At 37.0% G+C, this 17,591-nt stretch overlaps 2 protein-coding genes across 2 annotated transcripts; both read right to left on the bottom strand.

Moving 5' to 3' along the window:
* Positions 1–1,020: 1,020 nt before the first annotated feature.
* On the bottom strand, positions 1,021–3,728 carry lsm10 (LSM10, U7 small nuclear RNA associated). Its single transcript, XM_062028852.1, has 2 exons — positions 3,568–3,728; positions 1,021–1,593 (listed from the first exon to the last, which is right to left on the bottom strand). Exon 2 carries the CDS (start codon positions 1,577–1,579, stop codon positions 1,172–1,174), a length of 408 nt encoding a protein of 135 aa, XP_061884836.1. The 5' UTR covers positions 1,580–1,593; positions 3,568–3,728; the 3' UTR covers positions 1,021–1,171.
* An 826-nt stretch (positions 3,729–4,554) lies between these two features.
* oscp1a (organic solute carrier partner 1a) lies at positions 4,555–15,875 on the bottom strand. Its single transcript, XM_062028851.1, has 11 exons — positions 15,703–15,875; positions 15,604–15,645; positions 12,267–12,421; positions 9,974–10,141; positions 9,824–9,904; positions 9,508–9,611; positions 7,798–7,926; positions 6,179–6,227; positions 5,969–6,114; positions 5,835–5,892; positions 4,555–5,763 (listed from the first exon to the last, which is right to left on the bottom strand). Exons 1-11 carry the CDS (start codon positions 15,812–15,814, stop codon positions 5,641–5,643), a joined length of 1,167 nt encoding a protein of 388 aa, XP_061884835.1. The 5' UTR covers positions 15,815–15,875; the 3' UTR covers positions 4,555–5,640.
* Positions 15,876–17,591: the final 1,716 nt, after the last annotated feature.

Below are 17,591 nucleotides of genomic sequence, written 5' to 3'. Positions count from 1 at the left end.
TGGTGTGAAATTAACATGCAGACTTAAAGGGGAACTGCACTTTTTTGGAATTTTGCCTATCGTTCACAATCATAAAAGACATGACGACGGATGGATTTTTTTTTAATGCATTCTAAATATTAGTTTAGTTTAGTCTTTATTTGAAGGGACAATGCACAAAAACATTAAGCTCAAAGACAGATATGTTCTGTACCAGATTATAGCTAAATAGCTAATTTCCATCTGCAGTCCCTGGATTAAATAAACATAAATAAACGTTGGCTGACAACAGAGTCAATGGGAGCTCCACCCATAAAATCCGATAACCAACCATTCAAAAAGACCCAACAATACTCCATTTACATTTTGTGACTTGAATATTAACCAAGTATTAGTGATATTATTATTATAAGCGGTAATGCAAACAAACTATTTATAGCGACACCGTGATCACTTCCAGGTGTGCCAATGTTTACATCGTCCAGACCTGCTGCTTCCTCGCTTCCCTGCTCTCTGTAAGTTTATTTTAGATAACTTAAAGATGTACCCTACTGTGCAATATTACCCTTCGAGTGCAATACATCTGACACTGATTATCACTCCGGTACTCTTGTCTTGTTCTGTATATTGTACAGTATTTTGTATAGTGTACAGGATTGCTTATTATTTTTATTGGATAGTAGTCTATTTATTTCAATTCTTAGTTTTATCTTTTTTACTTCTTGTGTAATTTATTTTTATCCCATATTTGTTCCCACTACCGCACCTTAAATTGGAGTCCTTAATCTCGTTATATGCAAATATAATGACAATAAAGTCCATTCTATTCTAGATCATAAATCATGCATCTCACCTGGACATGAGCTGTCTGAGTAGGTAATCCGACAAGTTGGGACACTTTGACAGCCAATTAGGACCTGGAACCCTGTTTCTTCTGGAGGATTATGAGACATTCTTCATCTAAATGGGAATATATTAACATCCTTTTAAGCTCTCATTAGACAATTAAAGCAACATAATATGTATAAAAGATTTTCTCTAATCAAATTAATTGTTGTATACTTTTATTGACCTAAGGGAAATTAGGGAAAGGAAAAAAGTGGTTTCCAATATTCAACGTCAATTAAGCTTTATTTTCAAACTTAAAATATTTAAGTGGAAGCCATGAATAAAAAAAAAAGCTTGATTTCTGTTAATTTCTCTTCTTGGCAAACTCCTTCCTTCCTCCACCCTCTTTTCCAAAGTTGCGCACACGGTGGATCTTTGCCAGTTGACCCTGTATCGTCTTCATTATGTCCACGTGGTCTGGGATGTGAACGTAGCGGATATTTCTCCCGGTGATGAAGAGGTCCTGCAGCCGAGTGGGGGTGCCCTTCCGGTCACGGTAAAGCACCTCCTCCAGGCGTACGTTCATGAAGGCGTCCACGTTAACCACCCGGCCCCGCGCTGTGCTCTCATTCCTCAGGTCCACCGTGGTCACCTGCCCCCGCAGGCCCTGCAGCAGCACCACCATGCTGTTCTCTGCGATGGTGCGCTCCCGGATGGAGTTGAAGGCGTCCGCTTGGGCGGACAGCGAGCCCTCGGTCCCCTCCGACTCCATGGATTCAGCAACACCTGCAAGCCGCCTTAAGGTTAGCCGTGCTCGTTTCATGAATACCAGTGGGACATGTAAACTTCTTGTTTTGTTTGACCCACTCAAATGTGAGGGTGTTTATGACTACTTGTCGCCCAAAAGACGTGTGAAAAGCACTGAAAAACAAGCTAATGGCAGCCAGCTGCTGTTGATGCGACCACCAGTGCCAAATTGTAACATCTTAAACATATTTATTGTGTGAATGCTCCTGAACATTCACACATACGGTTTTCTACAACAAAATTCATCTATTTATTAAACTTCTTCTGCAGATTTTGGCGCGCTCTACTTTCCACATTTTTTCAAACCGTTCCAACTTCAAACTGTTCGGCCTATTCGGGAATAGCGGGCTTTCCCTTGACAAATTCCAAAAACTCCTAGATTTCACAGAATTCCAGGTTTCCCGGGACATTGTTCCCATTCAAAATGAATTGGCCATTTTTCAAACGTCCACCATTTCCACAGTTTTCAACCGATTCAAACCATTCCACCATCCTGGAAATTTAAACTAACTTTTTTTTAACTAAGTTAAAAAAAATCCAGGATTTTCCACAATTCCTGGTTTTCCAAAGCCCTCTTTTCCACCCTTTTTCTGGCAACTACCCAGTCCACATTTTTCAACGCATTTTAACCGTTCCACCATCAAAACATTCCTCTTAATCAGGACAAAAAACGAAGTTGTATGTGGGCTCTGTACCGAGGATGTCGTTGTGGCTTGTGCAGCCCTTTGAGACTCTTGTGATTTAGGGCTATATAAATAAACATTGATTGATTGATTGAACTGGAAAAATTCCCGGTTTTCCTGAAATTCCAGGAATTCCGTAATACCATTTCTCAATTTAACATTTTTCGACCAATTTGAAAAATTCCAACACCAACCATTTCAACTCATTCAGACTAGGGCTGCAACTAACGATTAATTTGATAATCGATTAATCTGTCGATTATTACTCCGATTAATCGATTAATAATCGGATAAAAGAGACAAACTACATTTCTATCCTATCCAGTATTTTATTGGGGAAAAAAATAGCATACTGGCACCATACTTATTTTGATTATTGTCTCTCAGTCGTTTGTAAATGTTGCAGTTTATAAATAAAGGTTTATTAAAAAAAAAATTTTTAAAAAAATTTGTTTTTAATTAAAAAAAACCAAAAAAAAACTCTGTGCATGCGCATAGCATAGATCCAACGAATCGATGACTAAATTAATCGGCAACTATTTTAATAATCGATTTTAATCGATTAGTTGTTGCAGCCCTATTTCAGACCATTCAAGTTTTTTTTTTACAATTTTCAAAAAAATTCCCGCTCTTCCAGAAATTCCCAATTTTTGTGTTGTTATGTAGAACATTTTACAGTAAAGTTGTTCGACATGGAAGTAATTCTAAGATAGTTGAGTACTGTTGAAGAAAAATTCTAAATAGTAAACTTACTGCCTAAACATGGCATCCCTTTATGGAATGTTTACAATGAAAACACATGACAAACTATATTGTTAGAATCAATATTTCAGAACAATTCCCACCAATAGAGTACATATATTGTTGGCTTGTGTAAATACAATACTTTGATCCAAATTGTATTTTATAACTGCTTCCAGTAATTGTAGCCTAAAAGACAACAAAAAAAGAACTAAAACAACAAGCCAGTATTTTGAATGGGTCTTTAAAAGGAACTTCTCCTCGATATTCGACTCCTCCAAAGAGCCAATAATTGCAAATAAATCACTAAAAAACTGTACAAATGTATAGCATCTTTACCACCTAGAGCTTGTCTTCAACTCATTTATGATTAACACGCATGCGCTGTGATCAATTATTTGTTTGCAATAAAACAAAGTTGCCGTAAACGAAGGACAACAACCTAACTAAAGTCAATGAAATCTGTCATTTAGGTAATGCGGCGGGATTTAGAACATGTAAGAAGTATTATCGTAGATGGCATATTTACCTGAATTAGTTCAATTTTCAATCCATGCGAAGTTAACGTGAAAAAGGCTTGGCGGGATTATTATTGTCAAACACTCGCGGGTATTTCCGGGTTAGTGAAACACCACGTGATGTTAAACGTTCGCGTCACAGAATTTCACTCAAATGCCACAACACCGCCCTCTACAGGCCACAGCGTGGCATTTACAATATTTTTTTAGATGTTTAATTTTCAATCCATGCGAAATTAACGGTTGCGGGGGGTCGCTGGAGCCTATCTCAGCTGCATTCGGGCGGAAATAAACAAAACATGTTTTGATAAATAATACATTTGATGTCCTTCATTCAAAATGAATTATAATGAACCATTATTTCTTTTTTATTAAAACAAAAAAATGATACATTTCTTTTGCATTTTAAAAACCTGATAACATATGGTAAATACTAGGGGTGTGGGAAAAAATCGATTCGAATTCGAATCGCGATTCTCACGTTGTGCGATTCAGAATCGATTCTCATTTTTAAAAAATCTATTTATTTTTTTTATTGATTTTTTTCCCAATTTTTTTTAATTTTATTTTTATTATTTTTTATTTTTTGATCAATCAATCCAACATAACAATACACAGCAATAATATAACAATGCAATCCAATTCCAACCAGACCCAGCAACACTCAGAACTGCAATAAACAGAGCAATTGAGAGGAGACACAAACACGACACAGAACAAACCAAAAGTAGTGAAACAAAAATAAATATTATCAACAGCAGTATCAATATTAGTTACAATTTCAACATAGCAGTGATTAAAAATCCCTCATTGACATTATCAAAATTAAAAAAAATAACAATAGTGTCACAGTGGCTTACACTTGCATCGCATCTCATAAGCTTGACAATACACTGTGTCCAATATTTTCACAAAGATAAAATAAGTCATATTTTTGGTTCATTTAATAGTTAAAACAAATTTACATTATTGCAATCAGTTGATAAAACATTGTCCTTTACAATTATAAAAGCTTTTTACAAAAATCTACTCTGCTTGCATGTCAGCAGACTGGGGTAGATCCTGCTGAAATCTTATGTATTGAATGAATAGAGAATCGTTTTGAATTGGGAAAATATCGTTTTTGAATCGAGAATCGCGTTGAATCGAAGAAAAAAAAATCGATTTAGAATCGAATCGTGACCCAAGAATCGATAGTGAATCGAATCGTGGGACACCCAAAGATTCACAGCCCTAGAAAATACAGTAAAAGTATTGTATTTTTGTGAATTAACACTGTCACCAAATAAAATGAAGACTACAATATATTTAGTATGTTAACAATCAAATAGTTATGACACCTGTAAACTGGGCATAAAACTGAATATGTTTCGTCCAAAAGTCAACAACAGAGTACCGTTTTATGTGAAGAATGTGGTACTATAACTTAGTAGCCAATTTAGCCATCAAAGGGGTCATATTGTGATTACTTTCCTACATTCAAAACACTTCCTTGTGCGCTACATAAAATGTGATAGTGAGAAATATTGCATAGCTTATGTTTTACAGACCATTTTCTAGCCGGTTCCTAAACCATCTCTTCAGGATGCGCTGTTTAGTGCGTGGCTCCACTTCATCTGTCTTCTCCCGCCATCTTTGTTGTAGTTTTTAGCTCCTCCATATGGAGTCTACTAACAAGTTCGAAGTATTTACGCTACTTTGTATTAGAAATGGCAAGAGCGGATGATGCATGTGCATGTGCGAGCCAGTCTGCCCCACAACAAGATTGCCAAAAAGGAGCTGATTGACTTCAGCGTCTGACTACAATGGCGGACTCGCGCAAAGCACTTTGGGTAAATCTCTACCGTATATTGATAATCCGCTAATGACAAAAATGCACTAATGGGGCAAATTCTAAATGGCTCGTTTACTGGAAGTATGAAGGATATCTATAAGGAATAATATACAATTTTCGGGACTTATGCAGATCCCAAATACAGGACAGCAGGTAACAGGAGGTAGGAAAAGTAGGTTTTGCATAATGGGGCCCCATTAAGCTGAAGCAGTAACATGTCACAGTGACTAACTGAAACTAAACACAAAGGTCAGAGTTCGTCCATCATGGCGAGCAAGTTGTCTCCTTTGCTGCTGTTCACGTTTTCAGTGGTAGCCTCTTGTTCTGCAAAAAGTCTGGCTATTTGAGACAGTTGAGTTGCGGAATATTCATCCTAAAAAAAAAAAAGAAAATGAAAAAATATGACAAATCTCCAAATAGGTTCGTAACAAATATTGAGTTTACCTGCAATGCTTGGATACTTATCACTCCTGGTGAGTCCTCAGCTCCACCCGCAGCTCCTCTATGGATCAAGCACATCGCATGAGGATTTAACATAACACAAATCAGATCAGTCAGATGCAGAAATAAACACTGACGTCTCATCCTCTTGCCTCGCGCCAAACAGGTTGATCTGAAAGCCACTTTCACCAGCGGACACATTCTCAATCTCAACGTTGCCCATCAGACGGGCCAGCAGATTGAGCTCCTCTTTCGCCAGCAGGTTCGGAGTTAAGTTGTCTGTCTGAAGAAGGAGAAAGAATAATGTGACGTGGCGTCGATACCGTGTTATGTTGGATAATAATTACGTTCACTGAGGGAGACTTGGATGGTTCCTCTGCCAGGTTCACAGTGTACCTTTTGAAGGGTAGCAAATAAACACAGCAAAGTAAGAGGATTAGCCATATAATATGCATTAGAAGCCCAGCCGGCACAATACATTGATACAACGTTGATTATACATACATGTAGGGTTGTCTCCGGTACCAAAATGTATTTCGATACTTTTCCATACTTTTTTAAATAAAGGGGACCACAAAAAAATGGCATTATTGGCTTTATTTTAACAAAAACTCTTAGGGTACATTAAACATGTTTCTTATTGCAATTTAGTCCTTAAATAAAATAGTGAACATACTAGACAACTTGTCTTTTAGTAGTAAGTAAGCAAAGGCTCCTAATTTAGTCTGCTGACATATGCAGTAACATATTGTGTCATTTCTCAGTCTATTATTTTGTCAAAATTATTAAGGATAAACTGTAACAATGGATTATTAATTTACTTGTTCATTTGCTGTTAATATCTGCTTATTTTCTGTTAACATGTTCTATCTACACTTCTATTAAAATGTAATAATCAATTATTCTTCTGTTGTTTGGATGCTTTACATTAGTTTTGGATGATACAACAAATTTAGGTATCGATCCGATACCAAGTAGTTACAGGATCATACATTGGTCATAATTTAAGTCCTCATATGTCCAGGGACGTATTTCCTGAGTTTATAAACATAATATGAATTAAAAAAAATATATATATATTTTGTGACGATAAAAAATATTTGTGTAATCATAGTAGTATCGACGAGATACGCTCCTGTACTTGGTATCATTACAGTGGATGTCAGGTGTAGATCCACCCATGGCGTTTGTTTACATTGTGACGGTGGTGAGCTATTGTATCCTCCTACGGTGTGTAGTGAAGCATGTTTAGCTATTCCTCGTCCTGCAGGGATGATACTTGTAAGAAACTTACTTTATTGTCGCCATGGAGGCGAGGATTAGTGATTTAGAAGTAGCTAAAACACTGCCGATTGCGAACGAACATTATCCGCTAACTAGCTAGCCATGTTTTAAAGCACCTCTTCCTGAGGGCGTTTCAGTGTTATAACTTCACCTTTATCGTCAGTTTTTAAGCCAAAATGCGTCCTTTCTCCCTTTTCTGTCTACACAGTGTCTGCTTGTAAGTACTTTGTGATTGTGCACTGCCGAACATGCTCCTCTGCTTGTAAAACCAGCAATGTCATGACGTGACGACGACGCGCCCGTTAAAAAAAAAACATGGCGAACCGGTACTTTTCAAGCAGAGTATAGTACCGTTTTGGATTCATTAGTACCGGGATACTATACTAGTACCGGTATACCATACAACCCTACATACATGTTTTTAAAAAATGACTTCTAAACAACGTTGGAAAATAGTTGTATTTGTAAACTGAGACAACATAGATGTCTAACGTTGGATCCATGTTTTTGGTTGGGAAATGACCAAAATTCAATGGTCAACTCATCATCAGAACCCAACATTGATTAAACGTTGTCAAAAAGCATGTTGTTCCAACGTTATGTTTGAGTTGCTCGACTCCAGGACCTAATTCAACAAGTTCTCAACGTTGTTTTAATGTCTTGATGACATGAAATATAGTACATGTTCATGCCCAGTCTGAGGACTCGGTCTCCATGCAGGCCAAACGATCCTTCTTTATTGGGGACGCTGTAACTTCCTCCTGAAGGGAAGTGTCTCTGTCGCACTTTTCGTCCCTTAGTGTCAAATATTCTGCAGAAACAGGAAGGTGATGACGGTTGAATGGAAATCTAAAACTATTTGATTAGTTGTCAAAAATTAGGGGTGTCCCGACTTTTTCCATTTCCAATACTGATATCGGAGCCTTGAGTGTTGGCCCATATCGATATGAATCTGATATAGAGTCAAATACAAATAAAGCAACAAGAGATGTATCGCACACATATTTCTTTAGTAAAGTAAATCTGTACAACAAATGAGGGCATCAATATTATGATTTGCCTGAGTAGCTGGACAGGACAAAAAAAGAAAATAATTTTTTTTGTAATGTGAACAGCCACTAAAAAGATTCGATTTGACAAAAAAAATCAGAATTGGACATCCGACCCTGCAGTGTAAACGTAGAACCTATATGGTGGTTTTTCATCTCTATATAGCTCTAATAATGATAAAATATATACAGTACAGGCCAAGAGTTTGGACACACCTTCTCAGTCATGAAAATAAAGAAAACACATTGAATATTTACATTGTAGATTGTCACTGAAGGCATCAAAACTATGAATGAACACATGTGGAGTTATGTACTTAACAAAAAAAGGTGAAATAACTGAAAACATGTTTTATATTCTAGTTTCTTCAAAATAGCCACCCTTTGCTCTGATTACTGCTTCGCACACTCTTGGCATTCTCTCCATGAGCTTCAAGCACATCTGTGAAGTGAAAACAATTTTAGGCGACTACCTCTTGAAGCTCATTGAGAGAATGCCAAGAGTGTGCAAAGCAGTAATCAGAGCAAAGGGTGGCTATTTTGAAGAAACTACAAAATTCAAAACCAGTGAAGTTGGCATGTTGTGTAAATGGTAAATAAAAACAAAATACAAGGATTTGCAAATCCTTTTCAACTTATATTCAATCGAATAGACTGCAAAGTATCAAAAATAACAACGTTTTCTAATTTGAACGTTAAGTATCTTGTCTTTGCAGTCTATTCCATTGAATATAAGTTGAAAAGGATTAGCAAATCATTGTATTCTGTTTTTATTTACCATTTACACAACGTGCCAACTTCACTGGTTTTGTCGTTTCTTCAAAATAGCCACCCTTTGCTATGATTACTGCTTTGCACACTCTTGGCATTCTCTCCATGAGCTTCAAGAGGTAGTCACCTGAAATGGTTTTCACTTCACAGGTGTGCTTGAAGCTCATCGAGAGAATGCCAAAAGTGTGCAAAGCAGTAATCAGAGCAAAGGGTGGCTATTTTGAAGAAACTAGAATATAAAACATGTTTTCAGTTATTTCACCTTTTTTTGTTAAGTACATAACTCCACATGTGTTCATTCATAGTTTTGATGCCTTCAGTGACAATCTACAATGTAAATAGTCATGAAAATGAAGAAAACGCATTGAATGAGAAGGTGTGTCCAAACTTTTGGCCTGTATGTATAGTTGTTAACAGTTTTTTAGGCTCCCAACTATAAAAATATTCCATTTATAAATACTGCTTTGCAGAAATTCACCATTTAACAGCAATAAACAAAGGACTAACTGTGATGTTCCTCACCCAAATTATTACTGGCAAATTCAATATTGAACTAAACGTCAGTCACTCGCCTGATGGTTCCAGGAAGGTCTACCCCATGAGGCATTGGGCCTGATGCTGACAGTGCAAAACGACCGTTGGGATTCTGGATGAGATTTTTAAGGAACATGGCCACCTGAGTAAAGGAACACAGAGCAGTAATAATAAAACAGTTGTGGGATGACTGTTGATAGCGGGGCACTACCATGAATTGATTAACGTGGACCCCGACTTAAACATGTTCAAAAACTTACTCGGGTGTTACCATTTAGTGTTCAATTGTACGGAATATGTACTGTACTGTGCAATCTACTATTAAAAGTCTCAATCAATCAATGAAAAACTCACTCGAACATGCGTGTCCTGCAAGAATGTGAGGAGCGTTTGTCGAAGAAGCTGGAATTCTCCTGCTGTCATAGCGGAGTAGATCTTCATAGAGAAGGAAAATAGGTCAAAAGTGAAGTCATTTTAGTTATTCTGGGCAGTGCTAAATCATACCTCAATAATCCTCCTGTGTGTCTCGTCCACATTGTTTACGACCGCAGGGGTGCCTTTTACAAACTCCCTGATGGCGTCGATGTGGTTGTATGTGATGAGCAGCAGGTCTTTAGGGCGTGGGCACAGGAAGACTTGATACTTGAAGGCCATGATCATCAGCTCGTACAGCTAATTGAGTATTAAAAAAACAAAAAAAACAACATAAGATTGCATTTACCGGTGACTGGTGGTAACCATGGTGGTGAAATAAGATGTGCTCCAATTTTAGGAATAAACCTGATCAACACAAGGTCTGATGTGCATAATTGGCCGTGACGCATTTGCAATATTTAAAGTAGGGCTGATTTTTTTTTTTTTGGTAAATCAGATTAAAACCTCTTAAGGCCCAAGCTGTTTGTTTACATGTTTTTTTTATTTCTCTTTGCTATTTGGGCTTATTGGACCCTGATTAGTATAAAAACTAAGAATCATCTTGATATGATGTACTTAGTCCATAAGTACACAAATGTGTACTTCATGTTTAGTGACATGCTAATTCTTATTTTTACACTTTTTTTTTCCAAATTCCATTGTATGTTATACACTTCTGACACCACCAGATGGCAGTATAAGTGTCCACATAAGCGGCCATAAGACCCCAATTCAGTAGTGTACACAATTTTGGAAATAAGAGCTAAAAGGTGCTGTCCACGCATGTGGCCACTAAGCCTTTCTAAAGTACCAATGATTGTCACACACACACTAGGTGTGGCGAAATTAATGACCTCACCCTTGATCACCCCCTGGGAGGTGAGGGGAGCAGTGAGCAGCAGCGGTGGCTGCGGCCGGGAATCATTTTTGGTGATTTAACCCCCAATTCCAACCCTTGATGCTGAGTGCCAAGCAGGGAGGTAATGGGTCCCATTTTTATAGTCTTTGGTATGACTCAGCCGGGGTTTGAACTCACGACCTATCGATCTCAGGGCGGACACTCTAACCCAGGGGTCACCAACGTGGTGCCCGCGGGTAGCCCGTAAGGACCAGATGAGTAGCCCGCTGGCCTGTTCTAAAAATAGCTCAAATAGCAGCACTTACCAGTGAGCTGCCTCTATTTTTTAAATTGTATTTATTTACTAGCAAGCTGGTCTCGCTTTGCCCGACATTTTTAATACTAACTTTCAAAAAGACAATTTTAGAGAAAAAATACAACCTTAAAAATTATTTTAGGATTTTTAAACACATATACCTTTTTACCTTTTAAATTCCTTCCTCTTCTTTCCCGACAATTTAAATCAATGTTCAAGTAAATTTATTTTTTTTATTGTAAAGAATAATAAATACATTTTAATTTAATTCTTCATTTTAGCTTCTGTTTTTTCGACGAAGAATATTTGTGAAATATTTCTTCAAACTTATTATGATTAAAATTCAAAAAAATTACTCTGGCAAATCTAGAAAATCTGTAGAATCTAATTTATATCTTATTTCAAAGTCTTTCGAATTCCTTTAAAATTTTTGTTCTGGAAAATATAGAAGAAATAATTATTTGTCTTTGTTAGAAATATAGCTTGGTCCAATTTGTTATATATTCTAACAAAGTGCAGATCGAATTTTAACCATTTAAAACATGTCATCAAAATTCTAAAATGAATCTTAATCAGGAAAAATTACTAATGATGTTCCATAAATTCTTTTTTTAATTTTTTCAAAAATATTCAAATTAGCTAGTTTTTCTCTTCTTTTTTTCGGTTGAATTTTGAATTTTAAAGAGTCGAAATTGAAGATAAACTATGTTTCAAAATTTAATTGTCATTTTTTTTGTGTTTTCTCCTCTTTTAAACCGTTCAATTAAGTGTAAATATCATTAATTATTAATAATAACATAGAGTTAAAGGTAAATTGAGCAAATTGGCTATTTCTGGCAATTTATTTAAGTGTATCAAACTGGTAGCCCTTCGCATTAATCAGTACCCAAGAAGTAGCTCTTGGTTTCAAAAAGGTTGGTGACCCCTGCTCTAACCACTAGGCCACTGAGTAGGTGGCCTAGTGGTGTGGGAATTTGGTACAGAACCAAAGTCTTTGTACTGAAAAATCCAAATACATTAATTGTTAGACGCCTACTAGCTTGAGGGGTCGGAATACTCTCTAAAAATGGCCTCAAAGTCGCTAAGTTGGCAACACTGATCTTATTCTCTGGCGGACCAGGTGCTTACAAGCTAATAAAATGTGATTTCTTTGTTCCCGGCCACAAATAATTGAATGTGAGGGAAACACTGATATTTATTATTATGCTTGTGGTGTTTCCAGTTGTTACCTTCTCCATACTGACGGGGTTGAGCCTCATGATGGAGACGTGCGCCAAACGGGTTAGGACGACCTTCATGGTCCTGTGAGAATACATCGGCTGGGGCTTCAGAAGCTCGTCCATGAAGGCTTTGCTGAACATGGTCCCCACGATGTCGTTCATCACTGTCAATATAGGCGCCGTGTCATTACAGCTTATTATGTGCGTAAGAATTATGCAAATGTTTCCTTGAGAGCAGGGGTGTCAAACCCGTTTCCATTGAGGGCCGCGTTGCAGGTGTTTGTTCTATAAGTTAATATTCATTTCTTAATCGCCTCATGATATTGTGACACAATTGCCTATGCATTTCATTATTATATAGTTTTGTGTACAAATTGATGGGTAACTTGCTTTGAAATCACAAGTCTTTAAAATGATCAGGTATTTGCAGCTATTCTTTCTGGGGTTCAAGAAAAAAAAAATCCAGCAAAACCGAAAATCATTTCAAAATAAAACAAAACATTGTGACTTTTAAGCAAATACACCAGTCTGTCCTAATTTACAATACACAAATAAATACATGTACAATTAACACATACATACAGTACAGGCCAAAAGTTTGGACACACCTCATTTTAATGCGTTTTCTTTATTTTCATCACTATTTACATTGTAGATTGTCACTGAAGGCAAAACTATGAATGAACACATGTGGAGTTATGTACTTAACAAAAAAAGGTGAAATAACTGAAAACATGTTTTGTATTTTAGTTTCTTCAAAATAGCCACCCTTTGCGCTGATTACTGCTTTGCACACTCTTGGCATTCTCTCAATGAGCTTCAAGAGGTAGTCACCTGAAATGGTTTTCACTTCACAGGTGTGCTTGAAGCTCATGGAGAGAATGACTATTTACGTTGTATATTGTCACTGAAGGCATCAAAACTATGAATGAACACATGTGGAGTTATGTACTTAACAAAAAAATTGAAATAACTGAAAACATGTTTTATATTCTAGTTTCTTCAAAATAGCCATCCTTTTGTTCTGATTACTGCTTTGCACACTCTTGACATTCTCTCCATGAGCTTCAAGCACACCTGTGAAGTGAAAACCAATTCAGGTGACTACCTCTTGAAGCTCATTGAGAGAATGCCAAGAGTGTGCAAAGCAGTAATCAGAGCACAGGGTGGCTATTTTGAAGAAACTAGAACATGTTTTCAGTTATTTCCCCTTTTTTTAAATTTATTAATTTTTATTTTTTTTTGGTCATAAAAAAATACCATCATGTGTGCTTACGGACTGTATCCCTGCAGACTGTATTGATCTACATTGATATATAATGTAGGAACCAGAATATTAATAACAGAATGAAACCCTTTTGGGGGAGGAAGGTTTTTTGGGTTGGTGCACTAATTGTAAGTGTATCTTGTGTTTTTTATGTTGATTTAATAAAAAAATAAAAAATATTATTATTATTATTTTTTTAATTTCTTGTGCGGCCCGGTACCAATCGATCCACGGACCGGTACCGGGCCGCGGCCCGGTGGTTGGGGACCACTGCTTTACACCACTGCATCCCACGCTTTGCATTGGACTTGGTGATGTATGGCTTAGATGCAGCTGCTCGGCCATGGAAACCCATTCCATGAAGCTCTCTGCGTACTGTACGTGGGCTAATTGGAAGGTCACATGAAGTTTGGAGCTTTGTAGCAACTGACTGTGCAGAAAGTCTTTGCACTATGCTGACCCCTCTCTGTCAGTTTACGTGGCCTACCACTTGGTGGCTGAGTTGCTGTTGTTCCCAAACTCTTCACTTTTGTTATAATAAAGTTGACTTTGGAATATTTAGGAGCAAGGAAATTTCACGACAGGATTTGTTGCACAGGTGGCATCCTATGACAGTTCCACGCTGGAAATCACTGAAAGCGGCCCATTCTTTCACAAATGTTTGTAGAAACAGTCTCCATGCCTAAGTGCTTGATTTTATACACCGGGCCAAGTGATGAGGACACCTGATTCTCATCATTTGGAATGGTGGCCAAATACTTTTGGCAATATAGTGTATATGAATAATGTTTGTTGCGTGATCGGATAACATTACAGTTTAAATACAATTTTTCTGTCAAAATCGAAAGAACAAATACATTTAGCAAGATAGATGAAATGCTCTATTACAGGGTTCACCAACATTTTTGAAACCAAGAGCTACTTCTTGGGTACTGATTAATGCGAAGGGCTACCAGTTTGATACAATTTGCTCAATTTACCTTTAACTCTATGTTATTATTAATAATTAATGATATTTACACTTAATTGATTGGTTTAAAAGAGGAGAAAACACGAAAAAAAATGACAATTAAATTTTGAAACATAGTTTATCTTCAATTTCAACTCTTTAAAATTCAAAATTCAACCGAAAAAAAGAAGAGAAAAACTAGCTAATTCGAATCTTTTTGAAAAAATTCATAAAATAATTTATAGTAATTTTTCCTGATTAAGATTAATTTTAGAATTTTGATGACATGTTTTAAATAGGTTAAAATCCAATCTGCACTTTGTTAGAATATATAACAAATTGGACCAAGCTATATTTCTAACAAAGACAAATCATTATTTCTTCTAGATTTTCAAGGACAAAAATTTGAAAAGAAATTCAAAAGACTTTGAAATAAGATTTAAATTTGATTCTACAGATTTTCTAGATTTGCCAGAATAATTTTTTTGAATTTTAATCATAATAAGTTTGAAGAAATATTTCCCAAATATTCTTCGTCGAAAAAACAGAAGCTAAAATGAAGAATTAAATTAAAATGTATTTATTATTCTTTACAATAAAAAAAATAAATTTAGTTGAACATTGATTTAAATTGTCAGGAAAGAAGAGGAAGGAATTTAAAAGGTAAAAAGGTATGTGTTTAAAAATCCTAAAATCATTTTTAAGGTCGTATTTTTTCTCTAAATTTGTCTTTCTGAAAGTTATAAGAAGCAAAGTAAAAAAATGTATGAATTTATTTAAACAAGTGAAGACCAAGTCTTTAAAATATTTTCTTGGATTTTCAAATTCTATTTGAGTTTTGTCTCTCTTAGAATTAAAAATGTCGGGCAAAGCGAGACCAGCTTGCTAGTAAATAAATAAAATTTAAAAAATAGAGGCTGCTATTTGAGCTATTTTTAGAACAGGCCGGCAGGCTACTCATCTGGTCCTTACGGGGTACCTGGTGCCCGCGGGCACCGCACCGCGTTGGTGACCCCTGCTCTATTAGCACACATTATTTTCAGTAATAAAACGGTACGGCTTCGAGTTTGACACCTGTGCTGTAAAGGAATACATTGTGTCTTTCTCTCATTATTAACAGATATTTGTACCTCTGTGTCTGTCTTGTTCAGACCACAATCCTGTGGCTTTTTCTAAGAAAACAAAAGATTAGTAAGATGTTGGGACACGGACAGAAAATATCAAGCTACCTTTCTCTGAGTTGTCCCTGGAAGTGTTTTGTGCTTCCAGTCGTTGGTCCAGTATGTAAAGCATCTCGCCCCCCAGACTCAGCAAAACTATGGGAAGAGTTCTCATCGACATCTCGCACACAATTAATCCTCAGTTTGAACAAACGACAGAAATTTAGAGTCGTTCTCTGTAGTCCGTCGCAGCTCTGCCCATGCATGCTTGGAGGATGCATCTGCAGGGAAGACTAAGAGGCAACAGGTGGTCAGGCAGAGGATCAGCCACGCTCAAGCTCATTGGCCAGCATGCAAATGACGAGGTAGCCTAGTTAGAGCCCACTGCCACACCACCATGGCCCAATAACGCTTACATTAGATTTTGTCAATAAAATATAGGTTGGCAAGGTCTATCGCTCAGGTGTCAGACTTAAGTTCTGGGGGCTTCGTCGCTTAATGTGGTCCCCTACATTATTCAATGTGGCCTGCACATCATTTTATGTGGTCCGCCAGATCCTTAAAGTCGGTCATTTTAGGTGGTCTGCCGCCTCGTTTTATATGAGCTGCCACATCCGTTCTATGTGGCCCATGTGGAGGATGCATATATGTTTAAGAGTTATTTCTCTATTCATAGCCATGTTTGAGCAGCTAGTACTTTTCCTTGGTATATTCTACCAGTCTCTCTTTGTCTTCAGATTGTCTGTTTAGTGTCTTAACCCTTGGAATGTGAAATACAACACCCACTCTTTCCTTATCGGTGTTGCGAGGGGGAGAGCTGGGGGTTTTCTTTGTGTGCAAAGGAGTTGGCTTTTCCGTTGGAATGCCAGATCAACTAGAGTAGCCGATATGAATGTATTGGTTAAGTTGACCTCCTAAAGCTTTAGTAAAACTTGAAAATATTCCAATTCCGTCTTGATGGTCCTTCTTACTCAGCATATATGTCATCGAAAGAACTTGGGATTGACCAGTAATTTAGTTTCCCTGGGAGGAAGAGCTGGTCGACGCAACACCCGCCACATCTTTAATGTGGAATTCCACATAATTTAATGTTGTTTTGTGGTCTGTAACATTATTTAAGTGGCCCGCCACATCTTTTATGGTACCACCATGTCATTTTTTCGGTCCACCACATCGTTTAATGTGGCCCGCTACGTTGTTTTACTATATGTGTTTTGCCACATTGTTTTATGTGGCCCACCACATTATTTTATGTGGTCCGCCAGATCCTTAAAGTGGCCCGTAGGTCGTTTTAGGTGGTCTGCCGCCTCGTTTTGTATGAGCTGCCACATCGTTTTATGTGGCCCGCCACATCTTTAATGTGGAATTCCACATAATTTAATGTTGTTTTGTGGTCTGTAACATTATTTAAGTGGCCCGCCACATCTTTAATGTGGAATTCCACAAAATGTAATGTTGTTTTGTGGTCTGTAACATTATTTAAGTGGCCCGCCACATCTTTAATGTGGAATTCCACAAAATGTAATGTTGTTTTGTGGTCTGTAACATTATTTAAGTGGCCCGCCACATCTTTAATGTGGAATTCCACATAATTTAATGTTTTGTGGTCTGTAACATTATTTAAGTGGCCCGCCACATCTTTAATGTGGAATTCCACATAATTTAATGTTGTTTTGTGGTCTGTAACATTATTTAAGTGGCCCGCCACATCTTTAATGGGGAATTCCACATAATTTAATGTTGTTTTGTGGTCTGTAACATTATTTAAGTGGCCCGCCACATCTTTAATGTGGAATTCCACATAATTTAATGTTGGTTTGTGGTCTGTAACATTATTTAAGTGGCCCGCCACATCTTTAATGTGGAATTCCACATAATTTAATGTTGTTTTGTGGTCTGTAACATTATTTAAGTGGCCCGCCACATCTTTAATGTGGAATTCCACATAATTTAATGTT

The sequence above is a fragment of the Entelurus aequoreus genome, linkage group LG20, assembly GCF_033978785.1.
Source record: "Entelurus aequoreus isolate RoL-2023_Sb linkage group LG20, RoL_Eaeq_v1.1, whole genome shotgun sequence".
In the NCBI taxonomy this organism is placed as follows: Eukaryota; Metazoa; Chordata; class Actinopteri; order Syngnathiformes; family Syngnathidae; genus Entelurus; species Entelurus aequoreus.
The sequence above is the reverse complement of the archived record's forward strand: the minus strand, read 5'-3'. Positions and strand labels throughout refer to the sequence as shown.